At 41.4% G+C, this 24,410-nt stretch overlaps 2 protein-coding genes across 3 annotated transcripts in view; both read right to left on the bottom strand.

Annotated features, from left to right (window-relative positions):
• Window positions 1-14,023, bottom strand: part of timm50 (translocase of inner mitochondrial membrane 50 homolog (S. cerevisiae)) — a 36,248-nt gene extending 22,225 nt beyond the window's left edge. Inside the window, exons 1-3 of one of the 2 annotated variants that reach the window (XM_041994742.1) lie at window positions 13,906-14,023; window positions 9,505-9,658; window positions 8,098-8,129 (exon numbers count right to left, since the gene is read on the bottom strand). In XM_041994742.1, coding sequence (XP_041850676.1) covers window positions 8,098-8,129; window positions 9,505-9,568 — 96 coding nt within the window. In that variant the 5' untranslated portion in view covers window positions 9,569-9,658; window positions 13,906-14,023. Of the gene's footprint in view, window positions 1-8,097; window positions 8,130-9,504; window positions 9,659-11,708; window positions 11,953-13,905 lie in introns of those variants that run through there. The other variant, XM_041994741.1, reaches the window with a different exon arrangement.
• A 1,278-nt stretch (window positions 14,024-15,301) lies between these two features.
• On the bottom strand, window positions 15,302-20,781 carry LOC121645942 (E3 ubiquitin-protein ligase TRIM39-like). Its single transcript, XM_041994740.1, has 2 exons — window positions 20,700-20,781; window positions 15,302-17,365 (listed from the first exon to the last, which is right to left on the bottom strand). Exon 2 carries the CDS (start codon window positions 17,361-17,363, stop codon window positions 15,612-15,614), a length of 1,752 nt encoding a protein of 583 aa, XP_041850674.1. The 5' UTR covers window positions 17,364-17,365; window positions 20,700-20,781; the 3' UTR covers window positions 15,302-15,611.
• Window positions 20,782-24,410: the final 3,629 nt, after the last annotated feature.

Genomic DNA, 24,410 nt, shown 5'->3' with positions numbered 1-24,410 from the left:
AGGGGTGGGAGGTGGTCAGTACTTATTGCTGCTCAGTGTGGTGAGAGATTTGGGAAAGAAACTGTAAATCTCTTTGTCCTGGCTTTAATGCACCTGTAGCGTCTAACAGAAGGCAACAGGTGAAACGTAGCAGCCAGGGCGTGATCCGTCCTTGATGGTGCTTCACTGACGCAGAGGGTGGTGTCAATGTCCATCAGGGAGGTGAGAGGGCAGCCAACCGGTTTTGGGGAGTTCTGTGACGTTCTGAACCTCTTCCTGTCTGACTCAGTGCAGATGCCGTCGGTCATCGGGCTCTATGTTTCCCTGCTCCAACACACCTGACTGAAATGGATCCAACAGCCTATGAAGTTCTGCACATTGGCTCATTAACTTCAGTCAGATGTGTTGGAGCAGGGACACATTGAATACCTCGTAGGATCGAACTGAGTAGCTCTGATCCAGTCAAAGCAGCGGTGCTGAATATGTGAGATGTACCTGATACAAGACCTAATGCAGTGTGATGTTTTTACAAGGGATGAGGATCCATAAAGGTTTTGTTCTTGTTCATTTTTACATGTTATTGATTCAAGTAGTCAAACTATGGTGTTTTTCCCAGTTTCAGCAGGTTTTACTCCTGCAGGCTCTGACTGGACCAGGAGAGGTTTTATCTATTTTTACATGTTTGAACAAGATTGTAAAGCTTATTTAAGATTGTTAAAGTTGATTTACGATTTAAGATATTATAACCCTAACCCTTTAAAGTTAGGAGAGAAATGTTTAAGTCAAGACTGCCTTGCACTGCAGAAAGAGCTGTCTTTTCCACACAATGAGACGTCATTTGTTCGGTTATTCAGCCTGTTTTTCCTGCATCAGCAGTGAAAAAGTGGCTGGCTGCACCCTAGAGAGAGTGCAGTTTTATTTAAATATTCTTTATAAAAGGTGTTTAGTACGTTAGCCCTTGCAGCAACTTTCTAAATACAACCTCATACTTTTTATTTGTCAAATTTCTCCATCTAATTTTTTTATTTTTAATGAATCTGCATGTGTTTTCCTGTGAGGCAACCATCACTTCACAAGCCAGCAGCTCATAAAGCTTCTTTTCAAGTCCTGAATTACTCATATGTTTTATTTCATTGAATGTTTTGGTCCAACTTTCTGGCTTTATTTTCCACTGACTGATATTTTTATCGTTTAATCACTTCTTAAAACTTCTAACAGCTGCGTTTACACGGAGATCCGACCGGACGCGCAGTCAGATGTAAACAGGAAAAACAACCATGTCTGCACTCGTTCTGATGGTTTCTGTGGTGTTATTGGTCGTTACTGTACTGTAATAAGCTCTTAAGAGGGTGGTGGTGGTGGTGTTTGACTGGTTGGAGCTGTGGTTAGTGTCTCCACCTGGTGGCCATGGACTCACCCCGACCTCCTGTTTGCTCTTATTACCTGAAACCAGCTTTATGACTAAAACCTCTGGATGCTTTTTTAATTTACACATGAAATACTGCATTTAAAGACCTGATAACTTTGTTTAGAAATACAAGTTTTTAACTGAAGATAAACACAGTTTAGGAGGAAATGATCAATATCTCTGTTAGTGACATATAAATTTAATACCATGAAATAAAAGCTCAGGAAGGAAAATTAAAAACCTGAGGTGTCCCACTGGGCTCCAGTTAGGGACCTGAGTTATTTAGTTTTTGTTTTATTAATATTTGTTGATAATATTTGATGGTGTTAAAACATTAAATGGGGTTTGACCTTAAATTTTACAGAATGAATATAAAGTGAAGTCAAATACATCATATATTAAACTTAAACTATCCAAATAAATCTGTTAGTTGCAAACAAATACAAACCTGATCATAAACAGCCTGAGAAAGATACTGAAATAATGTAAGAAGCTTGTGTCCATAAAGTTTTTTTACTGGTCGTAAAAAGAGTTTATAAAGAAAGGTTTTAACTTGAGAAAATTACAGTTTTAAGGATATTTGTGCAAATGTAGTTAAAAACTTAATCGTTTAACGAATGTACAATCAATTTAGATCACTTCATTTTTTATACCACCTTAAAATCAGTAATCAGTAAAAAGTCAGGACTAACAATCAGATTACGTTCGGTCCTTTTCATCTTCCAGAGTTTCTGTCATTCTTTGTTACAGGAAATGTTTTTATTATAAAATAAAATAACTGAATTCTTAGACAGATGACAAATCAGATCTAAACACAAAAAAAGAAGCAGACTCTGGTGGACTTGAAGAAGCTACAAACGGAGCGGTAAAAATCCGCCATGAGAGGAAACCAGATGCTAACATGTGGTGGTGAACTGAGCTCAGCTGCTGTTATGTTGGTAAGTGTGAAAGGAGGCGTGAAAGAGGCCGTTAAAACCGCATTAACACCTCAGTACGACCGCAGAGCTGCAGCCCGGGAGACCTGGAGGTGGTCTGACTCCCACATCAGAACCAGGACAAAGATAAACTTTGAGAAAAGTTCATTACAATTCAGTTATTCTGTGGAGAAGATACATGATCCCAGTAAACCGGGACCACCAGACGCTTTAAAAAACAAAGTTAAGTTTGTTTGGATGACAAGAAACAAGATTATGGGAGAACCGTGTCTACTTTGACAGACTTCAGGTTGGAGAAAACGGAGAAAGCAAGGCGTGTGAAGGCGGGTCAAACACCAACCAACAGAGGATTTAGATCCAGTTTTAACCCAGTTCAGGGTCGACCGGGTTCTGAGCAGGAGATCAGGGTCCATGAAGCTGGACTCCTGTGTAGACGTCATCTTTAGCTACCTGAACGGTGATTTGTGGTTAAATGAAGGTTGACTTGAAGTTGTAATAAACTGTTTAGTCACAGTTTATTAGGATTATTAGGAATTCCTCTGCAATCATTTACTTCGTTAAGCTTTTGTTAATAAAACATTCTGAATAAAGCAACTTTAGGCTTGTGTGTTGCAGTGATTTCACCTCTACGTCATCTGGTTCCAGTAAATTTTTAAGTATTATAAACTGGCTCGTTGCTAGTGATTATTCTCTTACTTCAGTTCTATTTGAGTTATTTACTGTTAACCACTGGCTGAAATCTGTCACATTTTGAGTGTTTAAAGAAACTGAAGCTGGATGCCGTCAGCAGACGCGATAAAAGATGTCCGCTAATTATCTGACTATTTCCACAACAGAGGTGGGTCTTAAACAAAACCCTGAGGAACCCCGAGAAAAACTGCTTCCATTATCCAATTTATTCAAACTCAGAGATTTAAGGTTTAAACCACTTTATAATGGACCCTAAAATCTAAAACCGACATGTGTTCACTGAGGAGCAGAGCTCAACAGTTAGAAAATTCAGGTAAGATCCTACAAATCCCGAACCTGGAATTCTGATTTTCCAGCCGACAGAAAGCAAAGAAGCTGAAAGAAAATCAGGAGAACTTGATGCTGTGATCTGAGCGTGATGGAGACGCATCACTGAATGAGGCAGCGTTAGAGGAAATTAATCCACTTCATTTCATTTAAGCTGAAAAAGTTTTCTATTCATCAGTAACAGAATGTCTGTGTGACGTTTTAAAAGCTAAAGAGCTACAACATGGAGACCAAATAATTTGTTACTAAATAAAAAAAACTAATAATAAAGCATAAGAAAATAATTTAAAAAATCAAATTTAAATAATTCAAATGAAAAATAAAAATAAAATAAAAAATAATAATTGCATGGCTGTGAACTGATTTGATCGGCAGCTTTGTGTTTTTTCTGGTTATAAATTAAATATATTTTGGTTTTGAATATTTCTCCAGCTAACAAACATGTAGGTTTTTTTTTTTTAATTGGATCACAATTAACTGGCTTTATGTCTGTAAAGGGCCTTCAGATAACTTTGTTGTGAAATATGAATGAAGCTGAATTTAAATTAATAAAAAAGTTAAACTCGATCCCTAAAATGTGTCATATGTTCATACAAGCTGAGTTCAGGACGTGATCCGAAACTACAAATTAAAAGTTTTGAGTCCATCAAGTCCGAGAACAGATTTATGGCCGAGTTAAAAAGTTTTCACCTCACAGCCTCCTGAAAGATGGATGTAAATCTGATGAGTCCCTTTGAAGGTTTCTCCTCAAAGCCCTCACAGCCAGGACATGTGCCCTCTGTGGAGGAGGAGGAGGAGGAGGAGGAGGAAGGTGGGAGAAGTGTGCCTCGGCTTTGAACTGCAGCTCAGACAGGAAGCGACCAGAGGGCCGTTATAATGTGTGAGAACTGGAAGGAAGATCTTTAGAAGGCAGCATGGAGGAGATGACGGCTCCTGGTTCCCGCATCCTCATTTTACAGCAGCTACAGTTTCACCCTCAGAGTTAAAAACGCCCACAGAACCTGAAGGTCAACGGGTTCGAACCAGCGACACCAGCAGCAGGAAGCCGCTTCACACCTGCAGCCACAGAAACAGCTACTTCTGTTCGTCATTCCCTTCACGCTCCAGCAGGTTATTAACTGTACACGAGCCCAACTACAGAAAAATTTACTCATTAAAACTTGTTTAGTTTTACTTTGGAAGCTTATTAGAATAAAAAAAAAAACTCAAATTTAAGTTTTTGCCGATTAGAAACAAGACAGAACCCAACAGAAGTTTTTCACCTAAAAATGAACATTTGAAATAAAAAAATAAAAGTTAGGAATTTAAATTTAAAACCCAGACATTTCAGTGTAATGACTAGAAAATATTAATCGTGTTCTAATCTAAACAGTCAACAGTAATCAATCAATAAATCATCAATGTTTACTTGTGCTAATTTTTCTGAAACTCAGATTATGCTAATGAACTTTGAGAGACTGTAAAGCCTCAGAGCTCCGACCCTGTTCACACTGAAATGCTTTCAATTTGCCTTTATGCACCTCTTAAAACACGCTTACCATGCCCATGTTCTCCACAACACCCTCACGGCCTGATCATCATTTGTTCCACTTTAAAAGTACTTTATTTTAATGCTGGGCCCAAAAAACACGAAAACATGACAAAGTTTAGACAGTTAGTGCTTTAACACGTGTTTCCGTTTCTTCCCCTGAATTCTGTGTTTTACTCTGCAACCTCGTGTGCCTCATCTTGAAGTGGGTGTGAAATAAATGATTTATAAAGCTGTTGCTGGACTGTAAAAGGGCAAAGACAGCAAAGGGCCGGGGTTTGTCCAACCGGTATATGAGCCAGCTGCTCAACCAGCTCAGTTCAGCACCGTAAACATAAAATTATGTTTTTATTTCTAACACTCAACTGTTTCTCCTGCGAGGAGTGTTGTCGACATTGGCTGATATTGTTTGCAGGACAGACTCCAGCTGCAGCTTAAACACTGACCAGAATGCAGAAACCACCAGGAAGAGCTTCGGGATGGTGAGGTGAGAGAAGGGTGCCTGTAGAAAACTGAAGGAGGAGGAGTGTGATCTCTGGAGGAAGTAATCCTCCTGGACTGTATGGAAGGATCCCACATCCACAGCTCTTCACAGATGGTTTCATCTGGCCTCAAACTGGCAGAAAATGTTTAAAAACACCTGCAGGCCAATTCACGAAGAAGCTTGAAGAGCTTTGCTGCCCAAATTTCACAACTAGTCCCAGACTGACCTCCTCAATTCCATCAGCCATAGATCTCTGGCGCCCCCTACAGCCATCTCTGGTATTTCCAACAGTTTCCCAGGAGAAGTGGTGTGTAGCTCTGTGGGGTAAACTGTGATGGATATTTTACCCTTTAGCTGATCTACGAAAGTTTTCCAGACATTTCTTTCCCGTCCAGGACGTTTACAATCCAGCCACTAAATGTAGTTTTATTCAGAGACTCTATCTGGTAAATCCACAATGATCCATGATAACAGCATTATTTATCACATTTCACCATAAAAACATCACCATCACTACTATGTTGCTAAGAGACCTCTATTTAGACCTGGACATGATGATGAAGCCACTTCCTGTCAGACTTTCCACCAATCAGAGAGCTTAGATTGAAAGTAACGTCCAATCAAGAGCAGCCAAAGATCAACCAGTGAGCAGAAAGTTCTATGTGTGTGTGAAAAGGAGAAAAATAATGCTCCTCTATGGCTGGAAAAAAGAGCCTGCTTCAGTGTGGATTATTTAAAACCATTTCAAACTAAATTAGATGTCAGACAGCCATGACAGGTGTAAATTAACTGGTTTATATACTTCATTTACCACTCGATGGACTGTTGCTGCACATTAAAGCTCTGAAACCTGATTCCTGATGCACCGATTTCTCAGACAGTGATGCAATAAATTCAGACACGTTAGTTTAACTGAGTTTAGATGATGTGCATGACGTGCATGAAAACAGCATGAACTGGTAAAACTTTTAGAAGATATTAAATGGTCCTGTGAGGTGGTGATTGTGTGGAAGAAGACTCGATGCACATCAGGGGAAACTGAATCTCCTCTGATCTGGAATGCATTAAAGTCATGTGATTACAATAAACTCATCTTTCCAAATATCATACGTTTTCCCAGATATTCCCAGATACACCCCCCCCCCCCCCCTTTTCCTGTTTTTGTGGTTCAGAAAACTTTTTTGATTTTGCAGTCAGTCTAGCTAACGTCATAAAGTCTGCATACTACAATCAATTTTCTTTTTAAAACAGGCAGAAACCTCCAAAGAAGAACAAATAAACTTGTTTTTTTCTTTGTCTTCCGTGGTAATGATTATCCATCCTGGATCTAGTGAAAGACGGCATGTTTTAAATGTTTCTCCACACAAACCAACCATCAGCTCGTCCTCAGTTCTGCTGAAGCCTGTTATTACCCGGCGGCGTTGAATCCGGGAATCATCTACACATGCAGGCGGAGTCCTGGGATTGGGAACACTTAGAAAACACTAGAGCAGGGCAACTCAATGCGGTCCTACAAAGGCTGCAGTGCAGCGGGTTTTCAATGTGTCCCTGCTCCGATACACCTGAATGAAATTAATGAGAAATTCAGAGGCTGCAGACGGACTGAGTAGTCCTGCACAAGAGGGACGATCACATGATAGATGTCAACACAATCCAAATCTATTTATATAAATATATGTATATATTCAAGCTCTCTGATTGGTGGAAAGTCTGACAGGAAGTGGCTTCATCATCATGTCCAGGTCTAAATAGAGGTCTCTTAGCAACTAAGTAGTGATGGTGATGTTTTTATGATGAAATGTGATAAATAATGCTGTTATCATGGATCATTGTGGATTTACCAGATAGAGTCTCTGAATAAAACTACATTTAGTGGCTGGATTGTAAACCTCCTGGACGGGATAGAAATGCTGGAAAACTTCTGTAGATCAGCTAAAGGGTAAAATATCCATCACAGTTTACCCCCCAGAGCTACACAGATGTTGATGATGATAGAAGAGAGAGCGTTCTGGGGGGTGCCAAAGATCTAGTGGAGTTTTAAAAAATGTGGTCTATGGTACAAATCTTGTAGTTAACAGTCTCAATGTAAAAAAATAAAATAAAATATGGATGAAACTTCACTAAAAAACATCTTTCCTCATTTTCATGGCAATAACAACCAAAATGTTCCTCACAACTACACAGCTCTTTAAAATGATCCTTTCACTGATTCTGCTGCATCAGTTTGGTCACTGATCACCGGGAAAGTGTGATTAGAGGAGCTTTGATGATCAGACCAACACAAGTTCTCAGCTGTACGTCGAGTGTGCCGCCTTAAATTACAACACCACAAAGGAGACGAGCAGGAGCTGAAGGGGGCTAGTGTGAGTCCTCCTTTCCCATCTCCACACCTCCGATGGCAGCATCAGCCGTCTGCAGGATGCAGGTGAGAAATGAAGAGCATGGACTCACACCTCCGTCAGACACACACATCACAACGACCAGAGAAGTGTGCGGTTTACAGCATCTTCTACAGCAGCAGCAGGATGTTCTCCGCTCCAGCCAGCACATCAAATGACCAGGACTGAAGCCCACTTCTTCTAAACACACAGCGTGTGTGAGAATTCATATGAAGCAACACATCAACTGAGCCCTGGTGAAACTTTAAAAACCAGTTTCATTCTGAATAATGGTGAATTTGTGCTTGTGGTTCTGGTGGAGGAACCGTGTGTGTGTGTGTGTGTGTGTGTGTGTTTATAAAACTCACCATGTTTCCTTGCTCATCCACAGAGTTCGTGCCTGAAACAGAAGGAGAAATGTTTACTTTAAAGAAACATGAAAGACATCAGGACTGTCCTGACTTGGCATGCAGAGGAAGGAAATGAAGAGAACATGTTGATGCTGTATGATACGCGGCTGGAAGTCACCTTCTCACCGAGTCACCTTTACAACCAGGTAAAAGGTGTCAGGATGGTGCTTCTGTGGAAGGAGCAACACAGCTAAATGGACCAACGTCCCCAGTAATATTCTCCTGTTGGTTTCACTCTGGTTGACTGTTGGTGGACTGAGCTCTCCACAATAAGAGGGAAAACCTCAGTAGCTCCTCATGCTGGTCGCATGTCGCTGTGGGATGGCATCTCATTCCTCAACCTGGTCAGGGATTATGTTGGTACAGCAAGACTAAGCTGATCCCATATGGGTCATTTCATCCTCTAAATCCCAAATTGTGGTGGACCTGAGATGATCCTGGTTCAGAGACGCAAGATGGAGTTAGGTCCCGGATTCTGGAGATTTGGGCTCCAGAATCTCACGAATATGATTGGTTATATTCCAGTTAGACATCTCTGGCTGGAATAGAGCAGCAGCTAGTGTTATTACACGGAGGAACGATGGTTTTGTTCTCTTTATTTAGAGTCAGAAAACTGGAGTCTGCCATATTCAGCTGTGTTGGTTTGTCCATCTGTTAGTCAAATAACTCAAAAAGTTACGGACGAATTTTGGTTAAATTTTCAGGAAATTTCAGAAATGAAATAAAGCAACAAGAGATTAGATGTTGGCTGTGATCCGGAACATCTGAGTCGCCACTGGATCCAGGAATTCTTTAAGGGATTTTTACTATGAGGAGATACAGGGATAATTTCCATTAGAGCTTCTAACTAAAAAATAATCCTACAATCACTGGCAGAAAATTCCAATTGCTCGGCGGAGGTCTGCGCTCTCCTAGTGCGTCTAGCTGATTATAAAATCTATGAAACTATTACAAAAGCCGTTTAGAGTCCCATAAAGACACAGAAACAACAAGACTCACATCACAGCAACATAGTAGTGATGGTGATGTTTTTATGGTGAAATGTGATAAATAATGCTGTTATCATGGATCATTGTGGATTTACCAGATAGAGTCTCTGAATAAAACTACATTTAGTGGCTGGATTGTAAACCTCCTGGACGGACAGAAATGCCTGGAAAACCCTCTGTAGATCAGCTAAAGGGTAAAATATCCATCACATTTACCCCACAGATCTACACACAGAACCCACCCCACAGAAGAGGTAGACCTCGGGGGGATCTGCTGGAGTTTTAAGGGTTAAAGACTCAAAGAAACACTGATTTTTTTTTTCTATCATTATCTTAATTAACCCAGAAAATGCCCACTGGATGTTTTCACACTCACCAAATATGTAGACGATGCCGACCATCCCGCCGAGTCCCATGAATCCCGCCAACCGCAGCACCATCTTTTTAGCGTAGGCTGTGTTCTCCTTCTGTTTCTTATCCTCCGCCTGTTCTCCCTCCTTCTGACCCTCCCCATCTGGAGGAGGCTGGCCCTGAACAACAATTTATTTCATTTTTACTCTGAATAAAAAGCAAAGATGAGGACAGGATTGAAGCTGCAACACCATCCATAAAAAGATGGCTCAGTGAACATTTTCCCACTCCGTAACATTCCCTTTCATTCTCCCAACACCAAGACCAGGGGTGCCATCATGTGGGACGACTTCACTCACCCCTAGAACCATTAATTCCCAATAATATTTTACTCATTCCTAGATGAACTGAGCTGTTATCCTCTGATGTGGTTTTCTTTTAGGAGGAAATAACCATTTACATGTTCTGCTGTGTTCCAGGTGAATTTACTCTGACACAGTAGCACATCTGGATTCTGACACATCTGTGGTAATCTGACATGTCTCAGCTTTCTGTAGAGACCAGGATTATACGTGCAGCTCTTGAAGTTGTGGAGATTTACTTAATTTAATTTGGGTTTGTCATTTCAGACAGGAGGCAGAAAACTAGACCTCGTCAAGAGGAGGTTTTGGTAACAGTACAGGGTTGTGGTTGCTTCAGGTAAGGAATTCAGGCAGGCCAGTCTAGTATCCACACCCCCTCCTTCCTCAGATGCTGGTCGTGGTCTTGAAGGCAGCACATGTTGCTATAAAATCTCAGGGAGCTTTTCTGCATTAATGCTGCCATCACAGGACACTCATCCGACCTCATACCATCACAGAATCGGGCTTTTACATCTGGAATACTGATGGGTCTGACCACAATCCAGACTCCCCTCTCACACCTACAGCTGGAACAAGCAAACAAGAGCACATCTCTCCAGCTTTAGCATACCTTCCCTGGCTTTTCGTCTTAGATTCGCCAACCAGAAGCTTTACCTGAACATAAAACTTTAAGAAATCCAGGAGAAAGTTTTCTCTGTTGGAGCTCTTAATGTTTTAAAAACGCACTTTTACTCCTTCGCTTTCAACCCAGGGTGAACTGTTGTCTGTGGCCTAATCTTTTACCTTTTCTATGTACACTTTCATTATAAATCTGGATTGGTTCTATGCATTTCTATGTATCTGTCTTATTTTCTGATTTATCTCTATTCACATTTCAATTCCTGCTTTACTGGTGCAGCTTTAGCTTGTTGTCTCTCTTCTACTGCACTTTGGTTGGCTGTTAATGTGTTTTTAGGTGTTTTAGAAATAAGATGGTATTATTCAGGATTCCCCTAACTAATCCAGTTTATTATTCAAGTGTATACTTATATTCCTAAACTATGAGATGCTGAAAATATCAAAGTTACGTCTTAATCCCATAAAAACAACAATAAGAGCTCAGATGAAAGAGGTTCTACAGAATAATCCACAGGTCAGCTGTGTGGTCTGGGGATGAGCTGAACGTGGAGAGGAGGAGGAAGAGGAGGACGAGGGTGGGGGTCTGCTCTGACCTTCAAGCCAAACAAACCTTGGCCGTTAGCACAACTTATCTGTAAGGTCCAACACATAAAACACGAGCTTAGCAGAGGCCGTTCAGCGTGTCTGTGAACGGATAGTCGGAGGGACCACAACACCCCAGAGGAGCAGCGTCATATAACCAGGCTAATTTAATGCTAACAGCAGAGCTAAACATAACAAACACACGTTAGCATTATTGGGATATTCAGATGGAAAAGGGTCTGTGTTAGCTCAGATAACCACCGTGACATTAGCGTCTCATTAAATCTTAGGCTAACGTTGTCCAGTTAGCTTAATAAGCTAGGTTATCGCAGGTTCATTCATTCACATAGGCTGCAGGGCTCACGCGGGGCGAGGACACAGAAATGTCAAGCTAATGATACTGATTTTTTTCTCAAAACAATAATTAAAAACAAACAGCCAACATTAAACATGCATCTCCGTCTAGCAGATTAATATTATTTGAAGCTCGGCTAACTGTCAGTACAGCCTGAGGCTGAAAGGGGCTTCGAATTATTTACACGTGAAGCTTGAGAGGGCGGGGTTTAACACAGGGACCCACTAACTGAAATGTCACTGTCTCCGATATTGTCGCTGTGTGCTGTTGAACTGATAAAGCAAATTCACCTCAGCAGGCTGCCACCCTCACCTGACTCTGCTGTTGCTGCTGGAGCCTCTCCTGGAGTATAGCCTGAGCCAGTCCGCCCGTCGTACTGCCTGTCCCGGTTTGCGGTTTCTCCGTAGAGAGTGTCCGGATGATGTCCACCACTGTCGGTGTCAATGCACCCGTCGTCCCGCTTCTGAGCCTCAAGAGGCCCCTACTCGCTCGCACACACATGGGGAACACAGACGTAGCCGACATCTTGGATTTGAAGCAGTAGCTGCCGGCGAGCGTGTGTGACGCAAGTCAAAAGGACAAAAGCGTCTGATTGGCTCTGGCTGATTTGAGTGGCAAGCAAGAGAAGCACACGGAGCAACAAAAGACCACGTGGTTTAAAAGGAAGGTGGGTCTTAAGGCGTTTTGACCAATCAGAAGTAAAAGTGAGTCTGACCTTCGATTGCGACACATGACTACCATGATGGTTGATGGCAAAATGCCCAAAATGCGGTCAATTATGTCACCTGTAAGAAATAAATAAACAAACTATCAAAATAAATAAATAAATACATAAATAAATAAGTGTATATATATATATATATATATATATATATATATATATATATAGATAGATAGATAGATAGATAGATAGAGAGAGAGAGAGAGAGAGAGAGAGAGAGAGAGAGAGAGAGAACAAAAGACAAATATTTTATTTTAGCTAGAAAATGTTATTTGTCTAAAAATATGCTAACAAATGTAGTTTTTAATCTCTACAATTAATGTAAAATGTATAGATTAGTAATAAAGATGTTTGTAAATTGTTTGCAGATGACTTTACATTAACTAGACTTTTTTCAGAATGTAAGAAAAGAAAATCAAGAATTTTTAAGATTTTTTTAAAAATATCTAATATTATTTTCTTTGCTCCATCCTCCGAATGCATCATAGGAGTGTAGGAGGGAGCGCTACCGCAGGTCCTTCATCCCCACTGCTGTCAGACTGTACAACTTATCTGTATAGTCATAATACTGTGCAATATTTATTTATATTTTACTGTGCAATACCCCCCATTATCAATGTCATCATATTCTTCATATCCCACCATCACCATGTAAATATGTATATAGTCTGTGAGGTTGTTGTTATATTTTATTTTATTTTATGTATGGATGTAGTGTGTGTGTGTGTATGTATATATATATATATATATATATAATGTATGTGTGTATGTATGTATGTATGTATGTATGTGTGTATGTATGTATGTATGTATATATATGTATATGTACATATGTATATATATATATATATCTTTATATTATAACGGTACATATTTTTGCTTTTCTTAGACTTGTAAATAATTTCTATTGCACTTTCTTGCTGTGATGCATGTTCACCTTATTTTGCCTCTCTGTACTTTATTCTATAACAAGAGCTGCTGTAACAAGTGAATTTCTCCACTGTGAGATAATAAAGTCTAATCTAATCTAATCTAATCTAATCTAATCTAATATATATACTGAAATTATAATGTGAACAACCGATATTGGATTTCTGCAAAAGATCTGATTTGAGCAGACCTGCAGTGTGAACGACCAAGATGGTGGATCACTGAACTCCAGTCCTCAGATTTCTACACTGGCTTAGAACTAAATCCTGCTGTTATTTAAAGTACTGAATGGTTTAGGGCCAAAATCCATTCAGGATCTTCTGGTTCGTTCTGGTCTAATTTCTGTTTCTAGAGTCTCTTCTCCAGAAAATTGTAGGTCTGTTTTTTTCATTTATTGCTGCTTTTTCTCAAGCAACTGTCAATTTCTCACTCTGTAACTTTTATTTTTTGCATTTTATCTTGTTCTAATTTGAGGTTTTTCCTTTTTTAATTTCTTTTAAAAGTTTTTGAATGTGATTGTAATGCTTCCTCTGCATCCTGCTGTAATGCTTTTAATGTTTTATGCAAAGCACTTTGACTTGTCCTGTAAATTGTGATGTACAAATAAACCTGCACTGCCTTGGTGGATTTAGTCTGAGATGTCAGTTTCATCTCTTTGTACTGTTCAACCGATCAAACAGACTACAGCATATTCAGCATCCTGGCGTCATTTTGCCTTTCTGGGCTAAACACCTAATTTCTTTAAAGACATCTTTCCCCTTTATATCCACCTACTCTCTTTTGTATTTTTAAACCCAACAATAAATGCAGCGCAAAGTGTACAACATGGTCAAAAATAGGTCGATCATCAATATTCACCTTTCATTTGTCTTTCAGGAGTTGCTCGACTTGTTTGTACGTGTACCAGAATGATCTTGACCGGTGTCATTACTACACGCTAATGACTGTAAATGCAAACTTTCTGCATGTACACACAGTCCGTCGCTGTCTTTGTAATCACTAAATATAATTACAAAACCCTCTGGAGAGACAACACAGACTCAGTGGCATGTTTGCTTATTTTCAGGGATGTTTTGCTTGATATATTATAGCTGCCATTGTTTTTGACCAAAATATTGTGATTAGGTAGATGAATAAAACTATAATAAAACTGTACAAACTAAGAGGTGCTTTATGAGTGTGTGTGAATAAAGTGTGTGAAATAAAGTACAGAACATCTAAATAAACTCCATCCATCCATCCATCCATTTTCTGCCGCTTATCCGGAGTCGGGTCGTGGGAGCAGCTGCCTAAGCAGGGAAACCCAGACTTCCCTCTCCCCGGCCACATTCACCAGCTTATCCAGGGGGATCCCGAGGCGTTCCCAGGCCAGCCGAGAGATGTAGTTCGTCCAGCGTGTCCTGGTTCTTCTCCGGGGCCTCTTTCCGGTGGGACGTGCCCGGAACACCTCACCAGGGAGGCGTCCAGGAGGCATCCTAACCAGATGCCCGAGCCACCTCATCTGACTCCTCTCATGTGGAGGAGCAGCGAATCTACTTTGAGCCCCTCCCGGATCACCGAGCTTCTCCCATCTAAATAAACTTAATTTACCATTTTATATATTTTACAAACTTTTTTTTATTTTATTTTTAAGCAATTTTGTGTTAAACAAGAATGAACTCACAAAACATATTAACAAGGTTATTCACTGACAAACTTAAATGCAACATAAATTTTGATCTTTTGATTTCTTGGTCAATCAGTCCTTCAATCTTTGCTTCCACCAATAAATAACAACAAAAGTTCAGTTAGATGAAACCAGAAAAGAAATCCTGCTAACTTTAAACCAAATTTACAGGTGACTGATGACTGTTCATTTCTGCCAAGATTTCGTAACATAAATTGACATAAAATGACTGTTTTTCTACACAAACCAGTGTAGTTGCTCTTCAATTACCATTTAAATGCATGGTTTCTATGTTCAAGTGCAGCTTCCTTCCTTCTAAACACGATTATTTGTTCCACCTTCATGGCAGATAAAATGACTGAATGAATGCGTTTATAATCCTGTTTCTATACTGTGGTCAGAAAGTGTAATTACACTTTTTTTTTTTAATAAATAAAAATGTCAGTACACACAGTGGCCTGCAGAGGGCAGCATTCAGACATGAAAACATTAAAACTCCATCTAATAAGACATAACCCAAAAAAAGAGATATCTTATTACTGTCGTCATTTGTTTTTCTACTTTGTTTCAGTTTTTTTTTTATAGCCAATTTGATTTGAGATCAGAAGAATTAAAGACTCATGGACATTTCAACAGCTTCACAACAACCAGATGTTTTAGAGATTAAATAGTTTTCTGTCAACATTAAGAGTTTATCTACACTTCTTTGTGAGTAAAATTCAGATGAATTCAAAGTCTCTAATCTGCTCCTAAAAGGACTCAAAGATAAAAGAAATCCATACTGAAATCCCAGAAATCTTAAATGTGATGTATAAATTCATACAACTAAAGATTACAGACATGGTTGATTCACTTGGTTTTTATTTCTAATCACAGACGATGAGTTTAACTTCCTGTATTACGTCTTTCTTTTGGCGCCTCTGAGAGACCAGATCTGTAGTGGAGCAGCTCCCTCCTCAGAACTGGGTCTGAATATTGGGTAGATGCTGGTCTTTGTTATTTTGCCGGTGTAAACCCGACGTCCGATGCCACTTAGAAAATTTGTGTTTGGACTTACTGTGAAGATACACTGTGTGAAGGAGTAAATCTGGGCCCTGGTGTCCACATCATAGAAGGAAACCAACCCTCCTTCATAATCCACAAACACCCCGAGCTTCTCAGGCTTTTTAGGCAGGACCAGGGGAGGGTTTGTGTTAGCCTGGCAGCGTCCCCAGTAAGACCCCAGAGTCCAGCACCCACTTTCAGGACTGAGGGACAAATCAGCACCTTTCCTCCTGATGTCTTCTCTTGTAACGCCAACTTCCCACGTCTTTTGTCCTCTCAGTGTAACCTCATAGTAGAACTTGCCGGATGAAAAGCCCTCATTTCCCAGGACAAAGTGAAGACAGTCGAACCTGGACGAGTTTTCGGGGACGTTTCTCTTCCAGACTCCGTCCCTCACTCGCTTCTTGTCGCCGGAGACGATGAGGGAAGGGTGTGCTGTGTAGGGATCCAAAGTCACTTCTGCTGCATACTGGTTCTGGATTGTCCCAAGCTCGTCGTCCATCACATGTCCTGTTTGGGAATCTTGTGCTTCCTCTGCCTCCATCAGACACACCTCCCTGATGATGTTCTCCATCTGATCACTCAGCATCTCCTTCATGTCCGCTACTGCCCTCCTCATCAGGTCTGCGTGCAGCAGCGTTAGGTGTCCAGGTGTGAAGGGTTGGGCGTTAGAAGGAGGGGGGATGGACGGGAGGTCCTGCAGGAGTCTGAAGTCATCTTCGGTATTTGAGAGCTCCTCCAACTCGACACTCAGCCTCCGGTCTTCAGCGATCTCCAGCTCCAGTTGTCTGATGAGCACCTCCGCCTGCTGCTCTGCTTCTCTTTGCTTCTCCTCCAACAACCTGATCAGCTTCAGCTTTTTGGTCTCAATCAAAGCCACCAGAGATTCAAAAGACTTTATGCTTTCTGCTTTGGATTTCTCCACCTCCTGGCGCGTTTGTTTGATTGAGTTTTGGATCATGTGAGCTTTGACGGTCTTCTCCTTTAGCCTGTGCTCTACATTCGCTTTCACATGCTTCAGCTGAGTTTTCCTCTCCTTGAGCTCCTCCTCCAGGGAGACGACATCATGCATGACGTGGTCGTCCCTCATGCATGTGACGCACACACAGCTCTGGTCGTTCCTGCAGAAAAACTCCTTCAGCTTGTTGTGTTTGTTGCACGCTCTCTCCTCCAGGGACTTCAGAGGGCTGATCAGCTTGTGCCACTTCAGAGCCTGAACCTGGTTATGTGGCTCCAGGTGAGAGCTGCAGTAGGAGACCAGGCACACCAGGCAGGAGTTTACAGCTTTACGCTTCACCCCACTGCAGAGGTCACAGGGCACCTCCCAGGACCGGACGGGGGGACTGCTGTCCTCAGCTGCACCTCTCGTGCTCTTGAAAAACTCCAAAATGTCTCTGAATTCTGTGTTGACTCGCAGCTCGGGCGTTTGGTGGAACGTCTCCAGGCAGAGAGGACACTGGCTGACCTTACTGGCAGCCCAGTAGCCGGTGATGCAGCCCTGACAGAAGTTGTGTCCGCATGGAGTGGAGACGGGTTCGGTGAAAACATCCAGACAGACTGAACACTGAAACTGTTGGTGAAATGTGGAAGAGCTGGGAAAAGCCATGTCTGCAAATAAAGAAAGGAAAGAGAAAAAATGAGTCACGAGCTCATTCAGTCCTCATTTCTTCTTATCTGACTCGACAGTTTTTCTTTAGACATTTTCTCATTTTCCGTCCAGTCCTGGTGTGACGAATTAGCCAAATTATTTCCTCTCTTTTTCTCTTTTCCTAAACCCACAAAAAGGATGCAAGCAGAGAACGCTTTCCACCCTAACCTGTGAACACTTTTTCCAGTAGGCACCACAAAATATTCCATCAGCAGAAAATAACAGACTTTGCTGGTGAAGAACTCAAATCAATTGTCCTAAATATGTCCACTCTGTTCTTTTATAAAAGTAAAAATACATTCAGTTCATTTCTAAAAGAAAAACAATATAAAGGCCGCTTCATGATTCAGAAGACCAAAAAAAAGTCAATTCAGTCCGGTAAATAAAAAAATCCACTCCGGGCCTCAGAAACACATTCACTTCATTCCCATGTTGCCATGAGCAACAGCAACGAGACACAGAAAAGATCAGGTTATCCATCAGACCCCCGTGTGGGACACAGGAAGAGATTTAATCGAGTCCGTCATGTCTGCAGCCAAAGATTGTAAAACAGTTTGGACTTACGACCTTAGGCCTGGTACGCACATTAAGATTTTTTAATCTGACATTTTACATCTGGTCGAGACTAGGGCTGCAACGATTAGTCGACAATAATAAACAATAAAAATAGTCAACAACAAATTTAGCCCCCCCCCCCAAAAAAAGAAAAAAAAGTGAGACATTGTCTTCTTTTTTTATCTCTGCTGAGAGTTGCACAAGTGCAATAAAGTCCGCCAGGGGAAAAATGAGTGAAATAAGAGCCATTTGTAATAATCATGAGATACATAATCTGATTGGTCGACTAGTCGTTTTAATAGTCGGTGACTAATCGACCATCAGAATAGTCATTAGTTGCAGCCCTAGTCGAGACCTCACACGTGAAGATAAAAAAATCAGTTTTGATCGTACTGTGTGTGGTCCATCCATCCATCCATCCATCCATCCATTATCTTGACCGCTTATTCCATTTCGGGTCGCGGGTGAGCTGGAGCCTATCCCAGCATTTTAACAGGTGAGAGGCAGGGTACACCCTGGACAGGTCACCAGTCTGTCGCAGGGCCAACACAGATAGAGACAAACAACCATTCACACACACACTCACTCCTACGGAGAATTTAGAGTGTCCAATTAACCTAACATGCATGTCTTTGGACGGTGGGAGGAAGCCGGAGAACCCGGAGAGAACCCACGCATACACGGGGAGAACATGCAAACTCCACACAGAAAGGCCACCACCCTCAAGGTTCGAACCTCCCCCCAGCCGAGATTCGAACCGGCGACCTTCTTGCTGTGAGGCTGCGGTGTGTGTGGTGTGCTCCGAAAATGTAATCACAGAGCAACACACGTGCCAAAAAACGAAGAAGAACCATAGCAACAACCGGCAAAAAACGTAGAAGAAGAACCATAGCAACAACCGGCAAAAAACGAAGAAGAAGAACCATAGCAACAACCGGCAAAAAATACGTAGAAGAAGAACCATAGCAACGACCGGCAAAAAACGAAGAAGAAGAACCATAGCAACAACCGGCAAAAAAAAACGTAGAAGAAGAACCATAGCAACGACCGGCAAAAAACGAAGAAGAACCATAGCAACAACCGGCAAAAAACGTAGAAGAAGAACCATAGCAACAACCGGCAAAAAACGAAGAAGAAGAACCATAGCAACAACCGGCAAAAAAAAACGTAGAAGAAGAACCATAGCAACGACCGGTCTCATGAGAAATGGTCTCCATGGAAACATGGCTGTCAAGAAGCCATTCTTAAGAAAGGAAAACAGGGAGAAAAGGCTGAGGTAGGTCACATGACACAAGAACTGGACTGAAGATCAGAGGAAACAGGTCTGATGGCTCCTCCCCAGAACCTGGACCTCAACGGGTCTGATGGAGGGATGGATCCTCCCCAGAACCTGGACCTCAACGGGTCTGATGGAGGGACGGATCCTCCCCAGAACCTGGACCTCAACGGGTCTGATGGAGGGACGGATCCTCCCCAGAACCTGGACCTCAACGGGTCTGATGGAGGGACGGATCCTCCCCAGAACCTGGACCTCAACGGGTCTGATGGAGGGATGGATCTCCCCAGATCCTGGACCTCAACGGGTCTGATGGAGGGATGGATCCTCCCCAGATCCTGGACCTCAACGGGTCTGATGGGGGGACGATCCTCCCCAGAACCTGGACCTCAACGGGTCTGATGGAGGGATGGATCCTCCCCAGATCCTGGACCTCAACGGGTCTGATGGAGGGACGGATCCTCCCCAGAACCTGGACCTCAACGGGTCTGATGGAGGGATGGATCCTCCCCAGTTCCTGGACCTCAACGGGTTTGATGGAGGGATGGATCCTCCCCAGATCCTGGACCTCAACGGGTCTGATGGGGGGACAGATCCTCCCCAGAACCTGGACCTCAACATTACTGATGCAGTGTGGGATCATCTGGATAGAAAATGGAGCAAAAGGCAGAAACATCCAAAAAAGACCTTTGGAAAGTCCTTCAGGGATCCTGGAGAACTGTTCCTGGAGCTTCTCTAAGAGGGTTCAGACTGGGATGAAGAATGAAGTTGCTCCGACCAGATACTCACTAGATAGTCTCTGGTTCTGACTCATATACTGGATTTATGGTTCAGAAAAAGATGGATGGAGCAAGAACCTTCCAAAAGAGTGAAGCATTGAGATTTCAGTAAAATCTCTCTTTTTTTTTTACTGCTTTAAGTTCATTTTCTCAGTTTACCTGTTCAGGTGTTTTCAGGTTTATTTGTGTGCTCTGACGGAATTCTGCATTTCTTCGTATTGTAGATTTTACAGGTTTTATCCTAAAATCTATGATTTTTAACTCATTAAGCTATCATGATGTTTTAATGTATTTATCTATTTAATTATTTATTTCCAGCGCGGGTAAGATCCTCAACTCTGAGACTAAACCAAACACTTTCGGGTTTTATGGAATGAATTAAGCATTATTATAATAATGTCCAGTTTTCTTCTTTTTTTTTTTTTTTTTTTTTTTTTAGCTGTTTGCAAATGGCCAGAACAGCATGAGTGAGTCACACCGATGTTACTGAACAAACTCTAATTTTACTAAGTTTCTTACAACAGCGACGAATCTGTCCTGCAGTTGTTGGAAACACCGAACAGAAAAACCCAAAAACATGGCTTCAACACTCCTGGTTTTCCAGAAAGACTTCCAGAGAGGAGGGAAAAGTTTGATAAAAGTCAAATAAAAAATGTTGAAGACATAAATGAAGTCAAAACTCACCTTTCAGCAACGAAGACCGTTGTTTTCTCTGAAGAAAAACAGCGAAGAGAGAGAAGTTTCGCTTTCGAGTTAACAGAGAAGACACGTCCTCTCTGGAAAAGCAGCTCGTGACCTGCTTACTTCACGGTTCCTGGGATTTTTCTGTTTTGGGTTTCTTGTTTTTTAAAAAAAAAAAATGGCAATGAAAAAAAAATAGAATACCAAAATGATTATTTGATAACCCACGGTTTTAAGGTTTTTAGTTCTGTTAATTTTGTCTTGTTTTCTTTTGTAAAGTTTTTCCTTTTGTGTCTTCTACTTTACTTCCTGACCCGGCTTCCAGGGAGAGACGCTGGGTTCCAAAAAGGGCAAAAGGCCGAAGCCTGGATAGATGTATGGAGGGATGGATAGATGGATGGATAAATGGATAGATGGATGGATGTATGGAGGGATGGATGGATAAATGGATAGATGGATGGATGGATGGATGGATGGATGGAGAGATGGGTGGATGGATGGATGGATGGGTGTGTGGATGGATGGATGGAGAGATGGAGAGATGGATGGATGGATGGATAGATGGATGGATGTATGGATGGATGGATGGAGAGATAGGTGGATGGATGGATGGAAGGGTGGGTGGATGGATGGATGGAGAGATGGATGGATGGATGGATAGATGGATGGATGTATAGAGGGATGGATAGATGGATGGATAAATGGATAGATGGATGGATGTATGGAGGGATGGATGGATGGATGGATGGATGGATGGATGGATGGATGGATGGATGGAGAGATGGGTGGATGGATGGATGGATGGGTGTGTGGATGGAGAGATGGAGAGATGGATGGATGGATGGATGTATGGATGGATGGATGGAGAGATGGGTGGATGGATGTTACTGGCCGTTCTTTTCTTGCTCTGCGTTCCTTGTTCTTAACTAATCAGTGCAACTTGCTTCTTGCTGTTACCTTCATGTACCAGGAGGGGGCGCTACCTTACAGACTCAACATCAGGACCAACTGAAGCAGTCATTTTAAAAAGGAACATCTTTTGGTCTTTATAAGGATTGAAGATTAAGTCACTTGCGTATTTTGGACGATGGTTGTGTCATTTAAACATGAAGAAAAGTAAATTTGGCCGACTGTGCTGGGTGAATGAACTGGACTTCCCAAAACCAGAATTAAACATTCTCAGTTTTTTCACACTATTATTAGATTTTTCAGAAGTGAAGGGGACTGTTTATACAGTTCAAATACAGCCTTTTTACATTGTAAGTAAATAAGTAACCTTTATTTCTATACCGCTTTACAATAAAATCTGTAAAAACAGAGCATAAAATGATAAATCAAAACAGAAAAACAGTACCGGCTGTCTTACAGTTAATTTATTTTTACTTAACAAGAGAAAAGTGCTATAAACTGTTTAAACTCTAAATACTGACTCAGAATTTTATATATGTATCTTTAAGACAAGCACATGGAAAAAAAAACAGGAAATTTTACCACATAAAACCAGGTGGAAAACACTTTTATTTTCTTATGAAGGAGTAACGTGCTTTGCCTCATATTTTTATTTTTGTGTTGACTGTTTAAGAAATACCTTTTTATTTTTTTCACATTGTTCTTATAGAAACTTGCCATCATTCCCATGGGACATAGTTTACTATATTAATAAAATGGGATTATTCTACAGTGTGTTTAGTAGCTTTCAGCTTTAAATGACCGTTGCTTCATCAACAGCAAACAGAAAAGAAAATGTTTGTGTTTTTAATAATGTTATAAGACAGCGCTGCAGCTGTGAGAAGATGTAAAAGTCCTAAACCTAAATTATAACTTATAAAGATCCTTTATAATCTTATCTCATACATCAAACCACATTATAAACTTTATTTATCCAGGAAACAAAGTGCTGCATTAGGCAGTAAAAGAATCTAAAAACATGAGACATAAAAACAAAACAAAATACAGCTACAACAGAAAAAGTCCTACGAATAAAAAACAATAAAATCCGTCTCTATATTAAAAGAGACTGATGTGGGTCGAAGCTCAGAGTAAATGTGGGTTTAAAGTAGTTTTAAAAGTGGAAACGAAGGACCTGCCTGGCGTCCAGATGCAGATGAGTCACATTTCAGGAGCTTCTTCTTCTACCAGCTGAGACCAGGCAGCATGAAATAATTATTTAATGTCATTTTGGTGAAACAACAAACCTACTTAAGATTTTAAAAATGAGCTGAGTTGTTATTTTATTATTTGCCTGCTTACATTTTGCAGCCTTGGATGTTTTTATTTGTGTTGGAGTTCATGTTTTTATATAATGTGAAACTATTTTAAAATGATCTTATTTAACTTTTTATTTTAGAATAGAATATACATATACATATACAACGAAACTAAGAGTGTCCAAGAGTCAAAGTGCAGTACAGCAACATACATTTAACATTCAACCATAAAATTTTAAAAGAATAAAAGATTTGAATAAAAAAGAAACAACTAAAGTAAAAAACTAACTAATCTTCCACACAGTCAACCTTATACTCATTATCTTGTACATCTTGCATGTAAATGGCGGTAATATTTATTGCAGTGTGTAAACAGACTGCAAAAGAATATGATTTGAGGTTGTTTATGGTGGTTACAGCCACAGGATAAAAGCTGTTTTTTAATCTTTGTTCTGGCTCTGACTGATCTGTACCTCCGTCCTGATGGTAACAGCTCAAACAGGGAGTGTCCAGGATGTGATGAGTCCTTTAGAATGTGTTTATCTTTCCTTAGGGAACAGGAACTGTGTAGCTCTTCCAATGTGGGGAGAGGGCATCCAGTGATCTTCTGGGACCCTCTGGAGCGCTGTCCTCTGAGCCACAGAGCAGCTGGGGAACCAAACACCTATACAGTATGTTAAAATGCTTTCTGTGGTGCACCGGTAGAACGACAACAGCAGTCTCTGGTTGACTTGTTCTTCCTCAGTACCCTGAGGAAGAAGAGTCTCTGCTGAGCCTTCTTCCGCAGCTCAACAGTGTTCTTGCTCCAGGTGAGGTCCTCCTTAATGTGGACCCCCAGGAACCGGAAGTCCTCCACCCTCTCCACACAGTCCCCCCAGATGTGAAGAGGTAGAATGTCCGTTTTGTTCCTCCTGAAGTCGATAACCAGTTCCTTGGTTTTTGTGGTGTTTAGGAGCAGGTTATTCTCCTTAGACCACACTAACAGCTGCTCCACTTCGTCCCTATACATCGACTCATCCCCTCCAGAGACGAGCCCCACCACTACGGTGTTATTGTGGTGAGAGGGGATACAGTCAAAGGTATAGAGATTGTAGAGTAGGGGGCTCAGCACACAGCCTGGGGATCCGGTACTGAGACTGAGGGCCATAGATGTATGTTGACCCAGTCTGACCCTCTGGCTGCGACCTTGGAGAAAGCTGTTTATCCACCTACATGTGGAGTCTGGAAGCCCCAAGTCCGGAAGTTTGTCCACCAGGATGGTGTTAAACACCGAACTATAATCCACGAAGAGCATCCGGACATAGCTCCCCTTCTGCTTCAGATGGGACAGAGCAGCATGTAGGGCTGTGGCCATGGCGTCTTCTGTGGATCTGTTCCACCTGTAGGCAAACTGGTGGGAGTCGAAGCCTGGAGGCAGGAGTGATGTAATATGACTACTTCATCACCTCTGGTGTGAGTGCTACTGGCCGGTAGTCATTCAGGCTGGAAATGTGAGGTTTCTTTGGCA

Source organism: Melanotaenia boesemani, chromosome 9, assembly GCF_017639745.1.
Source record: "Melanotaenia boesemani isolate fMelBoe1 chromosome 9, fMelBoe1.pri, whole genome shotgun sequence".
NCBI lineage: Eukaryota > Metazoa > Chordata > Actinopteri > Atheriniformes > Melanotaeniidae > Melanotaenia > Melanotaenia boesemani.
Note: the sequence above shows the minus strand (reverse complement) of the source record. Positions and strands in the feature narration are given on the sequence as shown.

Coding starts and splice junctions, on each gene's coding strand:
- LOC121645942 (XM_041994740.1), bottom strand. CDS start 17,363: ATGGCTTTTCCCAGCTCTTCCACATTTCACCAACAGTTTCAGTGTTCA.